The sequence below is a fragment of the Petaurus breviceps genome, unplaced genomic scaffold (genome assembly GCF_028583685.1).
Source record: "Petaurus breviceps papuanus isolate PSGF00001 unplaced genomic scaffold, PetGlider_PUasm1.0 90603, whole genome shotgun sequence".
NCBI lineage: Eukaryota > Metazoa > Chordata > Mammalia > Diprotodontia > Petauridae > Petaurus > Petaurus breviceps.
Window position 1 is genome coordinate 1,568,905 of NW_027187284.1, and position 20,088 is coordinate 1,588,992.

The following is a 20,088-nucleotide window of genomic DNA, read 5'->3' on the forward strand; positions in this document are numbered from 1 at the left end:
AACATTTTAATATTTAGAGAAAACGTCAGTGTTTTTTATGATAGGGAAAGAAAACTTTCATTACCAACAGTAGATTTAGCCATTCTTCTGCTCGAGATGTTACTGCAATCCAGTTACTCTTCAGAAGACTGAGTTTATCATCCACCAGACTTTCCTTTTTGCCCAGCACTGTCTTTAGGGATGTTCCTAAATCATTGATGATCTTTAGCTGAGGCTGCCTTTTCTCAATCTCTTTCTGAGTAGCCTATGAAAAAAACAGTCCATGTAAACCTCACAGTAGCCTTCAGCTTTAATGTAAATGAAATGAAATAAAATTGCAAATTATTGTCACAGGAAAGTTTTGCAGAGGTTAAATCTACTACTACAACAGTGGTAATTCTTTCTACCATGAAAATCTTACCATAAATGCCTAGTAATTTTATTTTTTAATGTATGTTATGTTATCATAATTATATTTATATAAAAATTCATGTACACAAGCATATGTTCATATGCTTGAAAATCAAAGACATTTACTTTATTTCATCAGGGGCACTTATTGATAATACTTTATTTTTAAGATATATTTTAATTTATTTTGTTATTATTTATCAATTACGTGTAAATTTTTTAACAATCCCTTTTTAATATTTTGACTTGCAAAATCTCTTGCTCCTTCCTGTTGCTCACCTCTCCTTGAGAAGGCAAGTAATTTGATAGTCAATAGTACTTTAAAAATATGACTTTAACTTTATGACAAAACCAAATTATGATGGAGTTTCTTGGAGATGGAGTAATAAATGATTGAAACTGACAGTAATGACCCAGAGATCAGAGATGTTGCAAATCGTGAACTCACCACAAAACACCTGATACTGCTGTGCTTTCCTATGATAGTCAGGGATGACTGTCATTCTTCAGTATTTCTGAGTTATGTGCATTCAATATGGATTCTTATGGCAGTTCTCCTGAATTAGTTGTTAGTAGCAAACTATGTCTGATTAGAGGCTTGTGTAAACATGAAAACCGTTACTGTCCTCTTCAGATAAGTAACTGCCTCATGGAATTTGTATGATGTCATTTTATACATCTCCACATTCTTTTCCTTCCCATATAATGCAGCTGTTCCATATTCATATAGACACAATCCTAAAAGTAAAATCTTTGACTATGTCTGTAAACTATGTACAAATACTAAGAGATTCAAGAAAATCCTGATTATAGACCCACTGAAAATGAAGAATTGTTAGTTACATTTTTGCTAAAATATTGCCTGAATATAAGTGCTGTTAGCAAAAAGAAGATATGTATAGTCTATATAGAAAATGATCTGTTAAAAATTAGATTAACTCTAACCTCAATTATGCAAAAAACAACATATCTCTAACATCTGCATGAGAACCCAATGGGTCAAGTACTTAGGAAGGGTTTATTTATCTCTTAGGACTTTTGTAGCAATGTACTTAACATAAGCCCATCATTAATTCCATATTTTGTCCATATGAATATAAATGACTAATGATACTCACAACAATGCAATTGTAAATATATAGGGAATTAGCAAAAAATATGTAATATTACCACCAACATGACATATCTACTGCTTTGATAAGCATGAATTCCCTTGTTTAATGATGCACGACATAATACAGATTGTTGAGCTGTTATTTCTGTGTTTGTAGTTAGGAAGTAACTTAATGTATGCAAGAGAAACTATGTTGGAAAAGAGTCTATAGTTTGCTATAAGAAGTCAAATGCTTTTAAAAAATAATCCATAAAAATAAACATGGATGGATTTTATATTCTTTGCACCTTTCAATTAATTTTGATTATAAACAATTTTCTATATTGCATACCCCAAAAGTGATGATCTGTACTATTATGTGAAGCTTCCCAATGAGCAATGTGCTACCTCCCATATATGGTCAGTTCTGATTGTTAAAAAAGGTTTACCTTGTATCAAGTCTATAATATTTTTCAATTTCTACCTATTGCTTCTGCTTTTGCTTCCATAGACAAAAAATTTAAAAATGAGTTGAATTGCTCTTTCCTATGGCAGTCCTTCAAATAGAAGCAGTCAGCTATCTTCTTTTTCTTGAGTCTTCCCTTCTTCAGACTAATCATCCTCAATTCCTTCACTTAATGCTTTTATGACATATATTCGAGGTCTTTTGCTGTTATTTGTATTCTCTCCCATCTATCGTCATCCTTCTTAAATTATGATTCCTCCCAAATAGCACAATACTTTAGAAAACACTGAGTTCATGTAAGAATAGAAAAGAACATTTTATGTTTACACAGGAGTGGACATACTCAGTGGAAAGAAAATACATTACCTTTATCTATCTATAAAAAAATTTAGTCTACTTATGCAGAAGAATTTTCAGACCATGATTAAATTCAGAGATAAACTTAACTCATTGATAAGATGGTATAATGAAAGAGGATTAGACTTTAGGGTCTATACTAACATTAATAGATCACTTTAACTGATTTTATTAAAAATTATATTTGAACAATTTATTGAAATCTTCCTTAAACGCAAAAGGACACAAGTCATGGAAGGTTGTTGTCCATTTGTAGGTAGTAATTTGAATCAAAGTAGCTAGAGGAACTAATTTTTTTGACACTTAAAATTGTCAGACCTAATGAATGAATCAAGGAGATAGTTATCTTTTCTCCTGTAATTAAAAAAAATTGGGATGATTTTTTAACTTGTTATTTTTGCCTTAAGTTGTAACTGGTGATTATAGGGTGTATTTTAACATGATTTCAAAGAGTAATAAAACAAAATCTACAAGAGTCATAAAAACTAAATTGTTTTACAATGATACATATTAAAGTTTTTATTAGTAATTAATATATTAAAGTAGAATTTTGGTGAAAGCTAAAACTAAGGAGCAGTTATTAGTGCCATAATTCCAATGACAGTGAATGGTGGCTCCAATGGCATTTAACAGATGTTCCATTTTTTAAGTAACAGCTGCTTGATGCATTCATTGTATCAAGTTAATGATCTGCTGGTTTTATTTCACTTCACAGATAAATTAGTATGCTTACTTTTAAAAATGGAGATATATAACTTTTTCAGGATAATACAATAAAAAAGGAAATAAAGTTATTCTCATTATAGAGTGATATACGTTTGAAAATAGTCCTTGGGTCTATACAGGGTAAGCAGAGAAGAAAGTTAAAGCAATTCACAAAAAATGCTAGTTAGATATTTCAACTGAATTTGAATTTTTAAAGATGCTTTCTTTTTCTTTTGCTTTTTTTTAAAGTAAAGATGTATTGATGAGCATCATAAATAAAATTGTGCTTATACTTTACATGCATGTTTTAACTGTAACAATCATATATGTACATATATGAATGTGTGTACAAATACATATGATATATCAGTGTGTCTATAGGTATATGTATGTGTATGCATGATATATGATATATGTGTGTGTGTCCCATGAGAATTGTGTGATATATGGGTGTCTCAAAAGTCTTTGGGACTTAATGCTAAATACCATATAACACTTTTATTTATTTTATTATTATTATTATTATTAATAAGCAATTGGGGTTAAGTTACTTGCTCAAGATTTAATTTTTCTGGATGTATTTTAAGCTTTTATAAATGCCTTTCAGATTATCAAAGAGAGGCATAATATTTCTTTGAAATTTCCAACCAATGAAATATAACTGAAATATAAGTATAATGTGATTATGATGAAATCTAACTTCTAGAATTATATAAAATTAAATTGTTTTATCAATTAAGTTGTTTTAATGTTTATCTAATTCATATATATTACAAAACAATAAACAGGAAATGCATATTACATATTTTTAAATATTTTCATTTCATGTCATCATTAGAGTTTACATTAAATTAATATACTATATTTATGACTGATTGAAAAATTACCAGGAATGCAAATGGACATTTGGAGTTAAAGTCATTTGGAGATGTAGAACATATAAGAAATGAAATCATCTGAAATTTTGAGATGTGAATATGGTATGTTATACTTATCTTTTAATTTGGATATAGGTGATCAGCACTTTGGTATGCTTTTTAACAATTCAAATATCTTAAAGTACTTATTATAAAAGAAAATGTGTATGGTAACTATGTTGAGTTAAAACATCACTGAACAGGTCATCTGACTTGTTAAAGGATAAAACTATGAATTTCAGCATAAATAAATCAGAAGGCAATAATATTGTACTTGAAAAAAGTTACTTTTAATGTTGAAAACTCTCCAGATAGTTGGCAAACTTACTCCAATACTTGAAATCAAAATGAATGATCAATTCATTTCTTTAAAAATACGACATTTTTCTCTGCAATTAAATGAACTACATATTTATTTATTTGTTTGTTTGTTTGTTTCTGGAGGACAGAGACAAAGCATTTATTCAAATACCAGAAAACCAAGTCCTCAAACCAGAAAGTCAAAGTCATTACATTAGCCACAAAGTTGGTACACATAGTTGATGGTAGTGAACACCCATATTCCCAAGCCTTCTAAACAAAACAGGCTCCCTCAGGCAAAGATCCTCCTCTCCTCACTCACTCAGCTTCCACACTGTTTGCTCCCAGCAGTTCTTGTTCCTGGCAGTTCTCAGCAAAAGTCCTCAGCAGTTCTGGCTGGCTCTCAGAAGAAGTTCTGCCATCACCAGTTCAAAATCTCTTCCCTCTCAGGCCTGGGCTTCTTATTAATTTCTCCCTGCCCCACCCTTTCCTGCTATGTCAGCAGTTTCATCCCACTTTGGGATTCACAAGTTCTAGGTTTAATACTTGACACAATTATGAACCTGAAACTAAGTGCTAAGTACCTGTTAGCTTGCCAATACAAGGGGCATGGAAGATCTTCCAATTCCTTACCATTATACAGATCTATCCACCAATGGGATCCCCCTTCCTGCTCTCTGCTCTGTTGGGTCTAAGTGTGAATGTTTCAGGTGTTCTCTATTTCTTTTTCTTTTTTTTTCAAATGCTTCATTAATTTCTGATTTACATCATTCATTTCTGCCAGATTTTGAGTTACAAATTTTCTCCCCGTTTTTCCTCAATCACCGCCCCAAAATAGCAGTCCCACAGGATATTCCCTCCTACAATCTGCTCTCTCCCATATTTTCTCCCATACCCCTTTCGACTCTATGACCCAGTGACTGTATATCTTATTTCCCAATTACATGGAAATAGTATAAATAATAGTGTGTATATATATATATATATATATATATATATATATATATATATATATGTATTTGAATATTTTATTTTAAAACTTTGAATTCCAGATTCATTCCCTTCCTCCCTTGTCACCCACCCTTACTGGGAAGATAAGCAGTTCAGTATAGGTTGTACATGTGTGACTAATGCAGAACAATAACATAGTAGATATACTGTAAAAGACTAACTATGTTTCCCTCCCTCCTATCCCACCTCCCACTTGTTGTATTCTCTGCTTTGATCCCCTCCCTTTTCAAAAGTGGGTGCTTCCAACTTCCCTCCCCCCAAGCCTGCCCTCCCTTCCATCATCCCCCCTCTCATTCCCTTCTGTCCCCCCACTCTCCTGGAGGGTAAGATACCCTATTTAGCGTGTATTTCATTCCCTCCCCAAGCCAAATTCAATGGGAATAAGGTTGACCCATTCCCTTTTGCCTTCCTATTCTTCCCCTCCATTGTAACCATTTTCCCTTGCCTCTTCTATATGAGATAGTTTACCCCATTCTGTCTCTCCCCATCTCCTCTCATTATATTCCTCTCTCACCTCTTAATTTCACCTTTTAAGTATCATCCCTTCCTCCCTTCCTGTTAATTTGGTCCTGTGCCCTCTGTCTATGTATACATGTAAACATATATACACACATTCACATATGTATTCATATGCCCACTCACAATCATATATATATTTCTATTCCCTTCAACTACTGAGAAAAGTTTCATAAGTTACAATTATTGTTTTTCCATGTAGGAATTTAATAGTTCAGCTTTGATAAGTTCCTTATGATTTCTTTTCCCTGTTTACCTTCTCGTGCTTCTCTTGCTTCTTGTATCTGAATGTCAAATTTTATATTCAACTCTATTCAATTTTTTCAGCAAGAATGCTTGAAAGTCTTCTATTCCACTAAATGACCATATTTTCCCCTGAAACATGATACTCAGTTTTGCTGGGTAGGTGACTCTTGGTTTTAATCCCAGCTCCTTTGATTTCCAGAATATCATATTCCAAGCCCTTTGACCCCTCAGTGTAGAAGCTGCCAGATCCTAGGTTATCCTGATTGTGTTTCCACAATATTCAAATTGTTTCTTCCTGGCTACTTGTAATATTCTCTCCTTAATCTGGGAATTCTGGAACCTGGCTATAATATTCCTAGGATTTTTCTTTTTGGGATCTTTTTCAGGAGGTGATCAATGGATTCTTTCAACCTCTATTTTTCCCTCTGGTATTAAACATCAGGGCAGTTTTCTCTGAGAACTTCCTGAAAGATGATTTCTAGGTTCTTACTTTGATCATGGCTTTCAGGTAGTCTAATAACTTTAAAATTATCTCTCCTGGATCTATTTTCCAGGTCAGTGGTTTTTCCCATGAGATATTTCACCTTGCCTTCTATTCTGACATTTGTTTGGATCTGTTTAACAGCATCTTGATTTTTCATAAAGCCATTAGCTTCCATTTGCTCCAATCTAATTCTGAAGCAATGATTCTCCTCATTGAGCTTTTGAGATTCTTTTTCCATCTGGCAAATTTGGCTTTTTAAGGCATTCTTCTCTTCATTGCTTTTTTTTTAGCTTCGTTTGCCATTTGAGTCATTCTGTTTTTTAAGGTGTTATTTTCCTCAGTCAGTCTGTTGACTCTCATTTCATAATTTTCTTGCATTATTCTCATTTCTCTTTCCAATTTTTCCTCCACTTCTCTTATCTGCTTCTTAAGGTCCTCTATGGCCTGTAACTAGCTCGTATTTTCCTTTGAAGCTTTTGTTGCAGGAGTTCTGACTTCACTGTCTTCCTCCTCTTCCATGCTTTGCTCCTTTTTGTCCCCAAAATAGGAGTCTAATGTTGGAATCTTCTGTCTGCTTTGTTTCCTTTGCCTGGTCATGTCTCCCATCAGTCACTTGACCCTGGGATTTTTGCCACAGTAAGACTCTGTCCCCAGACAGGGGAGCTTTCGTCCCAAATGCTGGGGTTTTTTCAGCTGCTGGACGTATTAGATGGGTGCCCTCTCTGAGTTCTGCATACGCTCTGGCAGGCTGGAAACACACCCCAGGCCCTCAACCCTAGACTGCAATCCAGATCCAATCAGGTTAAAGCAAGAGCAATTACCCCTCAGACTGGTGCTTGGTCCCCCTATACTCTGCAGGCCAGGAGCTGAAGCTGCCACTTGGCGCTGGCTGGCTGTGCCGGCATCTCAGTGGCTTCACACCTTGGGGGGAAAAGCCACGCACTCCCACTTACTGGGTCCCAAAGTCCAGACTGCACTGACCTCTCACTTTGTCCTTAGCATCTATGTGTTGATAAATCTGGAAACAGCCACAGCTGCTGCTGATCTGGAGTCCTTCAGGCTGGTGGTTGGTCTGGCCTGCCCTACGGCTAAAGCCTTGGCTTCCAGCTGGGTTATTTTGTGGGTTCTGCAGCTCCAAAGTTTTTTTAGAGTCCCCTTTAACATGGTCATGCTTCTACTCCATCATCTTGACTCCGCCCTCATAATTATTTATTAATTGATATGTAAAGAATCAGTTTTATTGACTCCTCTAAGCAACCTTGAAAATATTGTGAATCCTATTAATAAAGTACATTAGCTAAATGAAAAGAGATGCATGTGTGAACTTTAATAAAGATTTAGATCTAAATATATATGATAAATAATATTAATAAATATTATGTAATATATATTATATAATATATAAGAAATAAATAAAATAATAAAGGTAGATCTGAAATGTTTTAGAGTAATTTTTCATATTTATATCCCCAGTGTCTAGAATATACATTGTAGGCACTTAATAAATATGTAAAATTTGTTGAAAATAATATGATTTTATTAAGAAAATATTCACGCAGTCTATTATGTTACATAGATTTTACCATCTACTAACATAGAGAATGGGAGTAAAAAAAAAACAACCTAGAAGCCACAGAGTTGTACTTAATAAAGATTGATTTAAAAGTCCTACCATCACCACCACCACTACTACTGCTGCTCCCCTTCCTATTATTACTACTGCTACTACTGCTGCGACTTTATCATTGTATTATATCCTACTAGTGCTACTACTACTTTATTATTATTATAAATAACAAAGGTCATATTCACAAGTGTGTCCCTCTATAACTATTCAGGACATATCATTGATAGACTGATATCAGTTATCTTATGCATTCATGAAAGGAAGAATGATATAATTTAGATAGAACTATTCGTGTTTGTTGTGACTAGTGGGGTATCCGAGAGTAGATAATTAACAGTCTTTAGTTGTTAAAAAAAATAGCTAACTAAATGAATAAATAAAGAGTTCAGGTCACATAATCCAATGTTTAAGAATGGAAAGTAGGAAAAGTGAAAAAAAAATCCACTTTTCTGAAACCTTTTCTTGTTATATACTACTTTAGGACTTTTTGAATGTTTTTTTTAAACATTTAAAAATAATTTTTGCAGTACCAACTATAAGAAATTCTGGATGATGGTGCCACAAAACAACATTAAGGCATATACTGACCTCAAAAAGTATACTACTACCTATATTCAAAAACATCTGACTAGATGTATAAGTCTTTTCAGTGGGCCCAAGAATTTTAACAAAGGCTAATTTAGAGGCAGCTGTGGTTTAGTGGAAAAAGAGCTGGCCTCAGAGTTAGGATACCCTTATTTTAACTCCTACTTCTCACAGTTAATGATTACATGGCCCTAGGAAATCTGTTAAAACTTGCACTGCCCCAGGCAAAACTTAAAAATGCTGAGAAATTGCTTAACTACATTGGTAAAGAGAATTTCCTTTTAGGGATTTCCATACATCAATGAATCACAGTTCTTTGCCAGAAATGGGAAAAAAAAGGCTAATCTTGTATCCTTTTGCAAAGATAAAATTTGAGAGATTTCAGTATTTTTATGTTTGAGTTAACCTAATACTACCTCCTGAGATTCATTAGAGAGGAAGGATGACATAGTAGAAAGAATTAGAGTGAAGTAAGAAGACTTTATTTCAAATCCCTACTCCCCTGTGACCTTGGACAAGTCACTTGATGCTTCTGACCTTGATCTGTCTTTTTCTAAAATGGGAATAAGAATATTTGAACTACTTACCTCAAAGGGTCATTCTGAGGGAAAAAAAAAGTGATTTATAAATCTTAAAACACTAGAGAAACGAGAGCTGACCAATTGATTTGGGGGAAATATCAAACAGTCTACATGATATCCAGAAAAAAACAAGGCCAACATAGTTTAAAGATTCTATTAATTCTGATTTGGTAACTGATAGCCATGTCCCCCCTTCAGTTCCATTGGTGCCCAACTTCACTGCTGTGCTCATCTTCATGATATGGAGTTCTATTAAATTTACACTTATACCTCATTAACTTGAGATAATTGGAGAGATTACCTGGAGTAACATAAGGCAGGAGGTGAATGGAAATTGGGCCTAAAAGGCTGCTAATGAATTCTTTTCACTTTTTGTACATTTTTCTTCCTAAAACTTCAAGAAGAGGGAATAACTAAGTCTAGGTAAAATACTTTGAACACAATTTGCTATCATTTGCACATGATGGCCATGTTACTATTGATATCAATAAAACTTTTGCTTCATTCTACCAAAAGTGACAAAAGGTTGTAAGCATGATAGTCTAACCCATTTTGGGAAATGATAGTAAGCTTATATGGCTGGAAGTCTAAAGGTCACCTTACCATTCATATAACCCCTGAAAGTTCAAAAGAAGTAGCTCCTGGGCTGATAGTGGAGAGGAGAATCCAGAAAGAGGTATATATGCCCCCTCTCCCTCTCTGACTAGAATGCTTCTATATTATCCCCTAATGTTCTGTGCTAACACCTAATATAATGTAATTGTCCATCACTGTTCTTAAGTGATTTGTTGACTTTATCCTTTGGTCCCTTCTGAAACAAAATCTCTTACAATATCTTTATGGAAGCAATGAAAAAACTGTAAGCCATTTAAAAATAAAGATAGAAAGTTCTGAAATAAGTCAAGGGATTTGACTACTGATATGTTGTGTGGGCTGTGCAAGGTCACCAGCCTCACTTTCTCCTCCATAGTCATCTGGATCCAATGGCCAGATATAGATCAAGACAACTGGAGATGGCCCAGGATGTAGTGGGAGACCTCGACCTTTTTAAGCTAAGTTCTCTCCCAGGTCTCCCTTTGAATGAGGCAAAACTGATTCAATGAATAGGACTCTTTAAGAAGTGAGTCAAGGGAGGGCCCCTTTAATAAAAAATAAATAAATAAAAATCAAACTGGGAGGGGAAGACCTTTAGGGTTGCTGGCCAAAAGAGAAACAGTGACTATTTACATTCACACTGAGCCAGGAGGGCCCAAAAATAACTATTAAGTGGTGCTTGGGCAGGGACCTGTTGTTGTGCAATTCATGAGATCCACAGGGAATTAGGTTTAAGGCTTAGCCTCAAGAAAGAAATCTAGCCAGTAAATCCCAATTTAACTAGATAGCTTTTGGTTATCAGAGTTTATCTTCTTTTGGGTAGAACACCCTCAGGTAAGGGATGGGGAGGGAAAGATGGGAAGAGAGGAGACGTGAGGGGAGGGGAGGATAAGCTGAGCTGCCCAACTGGAACTGACCAACTTGGTTTCTACTTAGGCAGCTTGGACTATTCACAGGTTATAATTTATCCTTCATTCTCAAAGAGGACCATAACATCAGGGAGATGGTGACATGACCTGCAACTGACTTTGATTTGAATGAGGGCTGTGCAAAGTCACCAGCCTCACTTTCTCCTCCACAGCCATCTGGGTCCAATGGCCAGATATCAATAAACATGGAAAAAGGTTTCTAATAGAGTTCTACTGGATTCTATAGGGCAATCATAGGGAAGAGAGATTAGACCTATTCTATTTTGCCTCCGAGGGCAGAACTAAGACTAATGGATGCAATTTGCCAGAAGATGAATTTTTGAGAAGGAAAATCTTTCCAACAATTAAATCAGCCAACTAGCAAGTTTCTGATCATTGTTTCAAGAAAAACACTGATGACCACTTACAAGGAATACTGTAGAGAATATGCATGTTGGAGGTAGAGTCAAAGCCATTTGACTTGTGAGGTCCTTCCAATTGTTTCTGAGCTTAAATGACCTCATCTTTAAAATGAGGATAATGATATGTGAATAAAGTGCTTTGAATAAAAGAAACATCTTATATAAATGAAAATTAAGGAAATGTTTAGCAGGTCTAAAGTGCAAAGTCTCTCTAATAGCATTGATGGAATCCTAATAAAGCTTCTGCCAGGTTCAATATTCTAACTTCATTATAGGCCTGGCCCTACTGAATAGCAGGCCCACTGCACTTACCTAGCCCTCCTTACCACCACCCAATGTCCTAACTTCTTTGTATATGCCTCACTGCTCACTGGAACAACAGGTGTGTCCCTGAACTCTTAGTTCCCAAAGAAATAGCAGGTGTGTCCATATGATGAGAACCCAGCTTAGCCCATTTCATGAGAGGTGTCAATTCTCAATAAAAGCCTATACTTGGATTAGAGGTGGTCTGACTCTGAATTGTTTGAGATGGTTCCACCAGAATGTATTATGAAACCCCAACATTTTTGGGTGGGCAGAGCCCCTACCTCAACAGTTTTTGGTGTCCCTGGGTTTAAACTACAACAGCATCATTCCACATGGAGATTCCATGTACTTTGTCTCCAGCACAATCATGATATCATGGAATTTGGGTTGGAAGGATCATGGAGCATGTGCATTCCTTCTACAACTGATTCTAGTTGGTTAAAAACATAGTGATGAGAAGGCTCTTTAGCTGAGGAAGCATTCAAAAAGACTGTCAGCCTCAGCCTGGGCTCTTTGGAAGACTCTGTATCTCAGAGATTCATTTGATCATCTTATTCAAGAAAAGAAAATGCTATGAAGGGAAAGAGCTTGGGAAAGAGCTTGGAAAGAGCTTCTTCTCTGAGGTCATTTGTTCTTATGAAAGGTGTTTGGTCCTTAGGATTCTGTCCAGGACAATGGAATATACGACCTTGTGAATTTTGAAAGGTTGAGAGGACATTGACTTCCTGGCATTCCAGAGTCTGGGTGATATTCAGGACATGAGTCCACTGGTACCTGCCACAGGGACTCACCTGGTAGCACTTAAGACTTGAGCTTGGTGTGGAAACTGTGTAGAAACTAAACTAAGTTGAATCTATTTCTCTTAGATCTTAAGTTGGTACAGGGAAAAGTATGACAATGGGGTATGGGAGAAAATGTTTGTACTTGGTCCTTACTCTCTCTTAAAAATAAATATTTGTAAAAGTTATTCAGTATAAGGTAGTTAGATAGAACTAGGATACTTATCACTGTTGCCTAGCAATGTTGAGAACACAACTAGTACTGGTTTAAGCCAATGGTGGTAATGGAAACACATTTATGAACTTCTTGGTAACCTAGAACCATGATGGGCAAATATAGCCTAACTGTGTAATAGTGACTTAGAGTGGTACTATAGTATTCAATGCAAGTTTTAAAAATTTAGCAGAAAGAGAAAAGCAAACAAATAATGTATTCACATTTTTTTATGCAAAAATCATATTTACACGTATGTTAAAAAACACACAATAATATATGTTTTACCTTTCCCCAAGCAATCTCAGCATCCAAATTAGCAGGCATTCCTTCAACTGCTGATCTCTTTGTCAACTCTGTATCTGTAACGGCCAGCCACTCTGTTAAGGCATTCATTTCCTTTCTCAACTTCCGTGACAATTTCAAACATTTCTCTAATTGTTGCTTCTTTTCTGTTACCTAAGGGAGAGAAAATGGCATACAAATAGATCTATTTTCAGGAATCCTTTCATTGGGAACAAAGGGATTTCTGTTTCCACAAATTTTTATCATTTATAATTTTTCTTGTTACCAGTTTCATAACAATTTAAATGAATGGCTTATTCTGAACAGAGAATAAAAGTCTACAATAAACAGGATCCCTTCTGTAGTGGCAATGTGAAAAAATGATCTTGGCTGTTACAGAAAGCATTGAATCAAAAGATCTTTGCTACAATATAATGAAAACTTAAAGATAAATAAGTACAATTAGCAATCTCTGGTAAAGTTTTGCTGAGATGCTTCTACCAGTCCTTTCAAGGACATATTCCTAGGGACTATGTCTAGGGCTGATTCAATCAAATCAATCAACCAAGAAACATGAACAAAGTGCTTTTTACTGTTAGACACTGTGCTCAGCACTGAGGATGCAAACTTAAAGGTTGAGGTCATTTGGGTAAATCAATTAAGTTACCACATTTCATCTAAAGTAAGTGATAAGTTATTATGCCCTAAAATATTTATTGGGTGAGAAAACATCTCACTTGTTCACTAGGTCTGAATATGGCTTGGACACCAAGTAACAAGAATTCTATTTGGGTTGACTGATGGAGTTGGTAACATTCTCTGGGATAAAATCATCAGCTAGTTGGAATTCAAACTTGCAGTCAAGAAGAGGGTGCATTCCAACTAAATTGCTCAAAAGGAATTGATTGGGTAGGAGGAAAAAAAGTTCTAGCTAGTCCTTGGTTTCTGTCTCTTTGGCTACCATCTTGGCAGAAGATCTTCTTGAACTATCAAGGGTCCAGAGGATATGAACTTTTTCCTTGGTGTCCTAGAAGCATCCCCAAAATGGATGACACCAGTGTTTCCATAAGGAGCCAAGTACATACAGGACAAGATGAAGAAAGCAAATTCAAGGTCCTACAAAAAGTCCAGTCAAAAAGCTTATCATAGCCAATGGGAACATCTTGAAGACTCTAATAAAAGAACTTCCAGAAGATATATTACAGCCTTGGTCCCACTTCCCTGAGAGTCTATATGTTCTTGTAGGAGGATATTTTACTCTCTTTTAGGGAAAAATGTTTTGTCATAATTATATCAACTGTATTCCCATAATAAAATATCCCTTTCTCAAAACTAGTTGTCTTACTGACTCATATAATCATGGTGGGGGAACGTACTGACAGTGACTTGTGAACTATAGCATTAGAAAGATTTCTGCCTAAAATCTCACTATCTCCTTAGCACTAAATCTGGTACCCTAAAAATAAATACTAGATCTATCGAGCTGAATTGTTAGTATGAATTGGAGTCCATCTAGTACCTCTAGAGCAGGTACTACACAAAAAGCACAAACAAAAATAGTCTTGCCCTCAAGAAGTGAACTCCTTTATACTAGTGAGGGAGAAAATATTTAAGTAACTGAGCGCATATAAAATATATATGGAGCTTAAAGAAGTTAACTTTACAAGGGAAGGATCAAGTGGTTTGAGGTCAGGGAGCTAGGAGGGCCTTTTGCAGGAGGTGATGAACTGAGTCTTAGAAGAAGCCAGGAAGGGAAGAGAAGGGGGACTATTCCAGGGAAGATGAGGGGCAGTCAATATAGTAAACGAAATTAAACATCTATTTTATGATACCCCTGTGTCAGGAGTGGGGAACCTGTGGCCTGCAGGCTACCCTTCTAGGTCCTTGGGTGTGGCTTTTTTACTGAGTCCAAGTTTTACAGAACAAATCCTTTTATTAAGGGGATTGTTTTGTAAACTTTGGATTCAGTCAAAGGGCCACACTTGAGGACCTAGAAAACCACATGTGGCCTTGAGGCCCCAGGTGCCCCACCCCTTCGTGATACAGAAACAAAAATGAAATCACTTGGGAAAGAAGAACTCTAATAACCGGAGAAATCAGGAAATAAATCATGTAGGAAGTGGCATTTGGTATTTCTTGAAGGGAAGTGAGGTTACTAATAAGTGAAGGTGAAGAGGGAGAGCATTCTAATCTGTTGTGTCTATTGTTTCTCCTTTGTAGAAGGTAAGCTCCTAAAGGCCAGGGGCTGTTTATTTATCATTTTGCACAATCACTGCCTAGCACAATGCTTAACAAAGGGCAGGTTTTTAATCAATGCATGTTGAGCTGAAAGAAGCTTTTTCTTCTCTCTGGAGCTGGAGAATCATAATAAATCTGTATCAATGGGAATTCCATGTGCATAGTATGAAGTTAGTGGCTTCATTTTTGTTTTCCTATCACATAGGGGTAGGATAATACAGATATGTGAATTTTATTTAAGAAATCTACATTTATCCTCATTCTATAGAATAAGACCATGTTGAAAAGTAAAACACATTAAAAATCCACTCAGGTTCCAACCATCCAGAGTACAGTTATATAAAGTTTACAACTTTGGAAAATTATTCTCTATTTCAATACATACCCTCTAAGAAGGGAACTAATGAATTTCTCTGAATATTATTAGCAACTCATAGAGTCTCTATGAGAGACTGTACTCTTAATTCTCTTTCAGCAGAGTCAAGAAACTGTACCATCAACATTAGAGTCAATAAAAAAGTTAGGTGATGCAAAATCTTCTATTTTTCATACCTTTAATCATCAGCAACATATTTTTCTTCACTATTGGTATAAAAGGGACACCAGATTTTATATTTCAAAGAAATCCTATTTTACTAGAGGTTGTCTTATTGATTCTCTTTATTTGTATTTTTTTAATATCAAGTTAAATTTATACATTTTAAAAAATAGGAAAGACTGCCATCTTTAGGAACTTAGAGTTTTGACATTTTATTTTTTTTTTATTTTTCTTTTATTTAAGAGATCTGTTTCAAGAGTGCCACCTGCAGTATTCTTCAGTATTCTCTGTTTCTTGAAAAACTTATTTCTGGATTGAAGGAAATATTTTTATTGGGGTATTTCTACTAGAACAAAAGTCAGATATTAAAAGCAATGAATTTTTCTATGGTATAAGAAGACACATTATTCAATAAAATTGAATATGATTAGATTTCTATTATAAATATATTTTCATACACAGAGAAACAATGTTTAAATGATGTTTCAAAAAGGAATTTTTGTGAATTGGAAATTTTTAATGAATGACAAATAAAAGCTAAGTACTGAAGTAAAACTAAACAAAACACAAAAACAAAATCAGAAAAAGTTATATGAAAGTTTAAAAAATGCTTAGTTCTTTTATACATCTATGTTTTTGTCTTCATAAACAATCTACTGCTGCCATTACCATTACTTTCATAACAAGGTAAATTCTGAGGCTGAAGATTCCCTGCAGGTTAAGATGCTGACTTTTTTTCAAGTGAAAAAAAAAGTTTCACGCACAGAACTTTTCACTAGGGTGAATATTCAAATATTCTGCAAGCAGCTTTTTAAAAAATAGCTGTTTTTACTGAAAAAGAATTTCTTGATTTTCATTTTATTGCTACATTTTTTTGAGCATGTTACATGTTTGATGAGTATCTACAGTTTCTTCTAATAACATTATTGGATGATTAATTAAAACAAACACTAAATAGCATAATTATATTACCATGAAAAAATAGAACATTAAATCTTTCTTAGACATAATTATCTATAATATTTTCTACTTATGTAGACTTAATGGTTAGTTAATATAATGTATTTTTCCTCTTCCTTTAGTGTAAGTGAATGACTATACCATTTTTTACATTTAATTTTCTCTTTCAGTGACAAAGTTGGTCATCAGTTAACTTAGCAAATAAAAAACGTTCAAGAAATGGTATTTTCTTGGTATTTTTTGTATTTATTAAATACAAAGTATAAATGAAGCCTTTAAATACATATTTTCTCAACAAAAAGTATGCATTGTTCTGTACGGTTAATATAAAAGTGACAAGGTCCCACTTAAGCTGTCAAATAGGAGAAGAAAGGTATAGTTTCCCCAGATAAATTTAGTCTCAGCATTTCTAAATGAATTAGTGATATTCTCTAGGTTGTTCACATACGAAAGAAATTCTATCCAAATCTGTGATTCAGTAATCTTATGAATTTCCTGACAGTAGAGGTTGAAAAATGTATGTTAGAATGAGTACAATTAAGGCATTTCTTCGAATAGTAGATGGAAGAATCTCCTGACTAGGTGTCAAGTCTTTTCTGAAAGCAGAGATTAAAAAAATGACCTATTGTTCCTTTTAATTTTTATACCTACTCATTTTTATAAAATACTAATGGGAATGATCTATACTTGTGTCGAGATTTTCCTTGTTGATAATAAAAGAATTGGTCGACTTTCACATGAGGTTTTATAGAAGACTGCACTGGTGCAGTTATAGAAGTAACTGAATGTGTATCATATACAATAGCATAGCCCATTATTTATGATTCAATGGTTACAAAAAAAAAAACTATTGTATTCATAGAACAAAACAGAAGCTTAAACACTGTCTTCAACAAGTTTTCTCTCTCTGAAAAAGACAACTAGTGAAATAACTTTATTGAATGAACTAATTATTAACAACAGCAAAGAAAAGCATAAAATGAGACATGGATGCTTACCTGAGGTATCTGACTTGTCATGAAGGATGTCTTGGAAGGAGTCCCAATGGAAAACCAATTCTCCAAATGATCCTTCACTTAATCTTAACAGTAATAACACCTAGCATTTATATGGCTTTTACTATATGTCATGCACTGTACTAAGCACTTTAGAAAAGGATTATCTCATTTGATCTTCACAACAACCCTCGGATGCCAATGATGTTGTTATCCCCATAGTATAGTTGAGGAAACTGAGGCCAAAAATACATTAAGTGACTTATATAGCTAGTAATTATCTGAGGATGGATTTGACCTCAGGTCTTCCTAATTCCAGGTCCAGTACCCTAGCCACTGAATGACATAGTTGCCTCATTTATATATGATCTATACAACAATTCATGCAGGAAAAAACATCACAGAAACATAAGGATGAAGACTAACTACTATCTAGACTATGGAACACCACTAAATAAGCAAGAAAGATTATTCTATCCATCATGTGATTTGGACAGATCCTGCACAGTGACTCTAGTCTTGGCCCAGATTTGAATAAGAAGAAGAAAGCATACTGGATTGTATTTGGAAAACTGTGTAGTGCTTGCAATGATCACCAGCTACACTCTTCCACAGAACCACATCTTTTTAGCAATAATATTTTACTCATGATGTCACGTGACTTTGATTCATAGTACATGGAATGACAACAGGATCAAAAGTGAAAGTGATTTAAGCTACATGGAGAGATGCATAGTGGGGGAGCAAATATTCTGCAGTGTATTGCCAACAGTGACTTGTCTCCAAAAAGACGAATAATATATCTAGGAAATATACAATGGATAAGAAAAGAAGGCAGTTGGTCATGTAAGAAGAGCAAGAGATAACAGATGGGCAACCTCGGAGTTATAGTAGTTTCTATGAAATTTTAAAACATTTTAGAGTAAAACTTATAGTCCATTGGATTGAGTACTCTTTGTGGGGAATTTATGAAAGAACACGAATAAAAAGAAAGAACTGTATAAGATGAGAACATAAAAATGCCTGTAATGGCAACCAGACTGGCATACCCAGGATGGCTGCTAGCACAGGTTCTTAGATTTGCTTTATTAGCAAAGATAGCTGTTTAAGGGGTCAACAATCTGTTTAAATTATATTCTCTAGTTCAAGGAAAAAGTCAGCACCCTGACCTTCACAGAAAATATAGAGAAATAAAGACCAACAGACGGGGCTCTGGCTGCTTGAATCAACTATATACTTTACATACATCCTTGGGTAGAGAGAGCCTTTACATCTGAGCAGGCAGGGAGCTCTGAACATAAGGCCACTCAGCATCTCACCCAGGGGCGGCTAGGTGGCACAGTAAATAGAGCACCAGTCCTGGAGTCAGGAGGACTTGAGTTCAAATCTGGCCCTCACACACTTGACACACTTACTAGCCGTGTGACTTTGGGCAAGTCACTTAACCCCAGTTGCCTTCCAAAAAAAAAAAAAAAGGCAAGAATCTGACCCAGGGAATCACAAGATCCTCCTCATAAGTGAGCCCCAAAGCAAAACACCAACTCATAGTATACATATACTTTTGAGAGCCAGAAGGCATCACAACCCTTGTAACTCTGGGCCTAACTAGAAATTAACAAAAGATGTGAAAGCCTTCCTACAAGCAAGCCTCCCCTAATCAAGCTTCCCTTAATGGGCTCCACATGAGGCCTATTATTGGGCAGGGAAGATCTTAAATCCCATTAATGTTACAATGGGCAGAACTCTTAGTTCTACCAAAGCAGGAATTATCAACATCAATAAGATCATGGATACATTTAAATGCATTATCACCAAGAAATTGTTATCAGGGAAGTATACCTCAATTCTGATACACACTAGAATCAGACTTTTTTCTATATAATGACAATTTTATTCTTCTGTAAATGTTTCTGATGGCAAAAGAAAAATTATCCTTACCCTTCATCTACTTAATTCAACAAACATATAATGCACATTTAACCATGGGTTGAATGGGGAAACAAACAAAAAAACCCAAGCAAAACAGCAAAGCTGTTCTTCCTGATTCCTGATGAGTTTACAAGTATAGCCAAGTGGCTTATTTTATTGGCAACAAAGAGGAAGCTAGCTAGACCTTAACTGGCTTCCAGATTTCAAAACAGGAATCTGGTGGTGCCCTTCTCCTATCCAAATATCCCTTGCAACTTACTCCAATATGGAAGCTAAAGGAAGGTGAATCTCCTTGATAAACAAGCATGGGAGCCTGGCTGCCTTTTCTTCTTTGTGTTTATTTTCCTGATTATGTGAGTAAACATTCATTTCAGGTTGGATATGTCCTGGTTTGAATGTAACTTTATATGTCTGAGAGAGTTGTAGATCCTATGTCCATTGACTAGAGCTAAATGATGGCTGAAGAAGTTCGTGCATTGGATGACAAAATGAATTACAAAAAGTGTTTAGCTAGTTTTGTCCAGCCATTCCCTTTTAATTTAGTCAAGCGAGACATTCTCTTTAGTTACTGCCCTCAGCTTCACCTCTATAGACAGATTTATCTCTGAAGATGTAAGGGAAAGTAATAGAGAGGACAATGTG

At 35.1% G+C, this 20,088-nt stretch overlaps 1 protein-coding gene across 10 annotated transcripts in view; it reads right to left on the reverse strand.

The window, feature by feature from the left end:
- The window catches only part of DMD (dystrophin), a 2,504,498-nt gene that overhangs the window by 1,432,305 nt on the left and 1,052,105 nt on the right, over positions 1–20,088 (reverse strand). For 9 of the 10 annotated variants that reach the window (XM_069063824.1, XM_069063827.1, XM_069063826.1 and 6 more), the window contains 2 exons: positions 12,790–12,960; positions 65–244 (listed from right to left, as the gene is read on the reverse strand). In XM_069063824.1, coding sequence (XP_068919925.1) covers positions 65–244; positions 12,790–12,960 — 351 coding nt within the window. Of the gene's footprint in view, positions 1–64; positions 245–4,550; positions 4,572–12,789; positions 12,961–20,088 lie in introns of those variants that run through there. The other variant, XM_069063833.1, reaches the window with a different exon arrangement.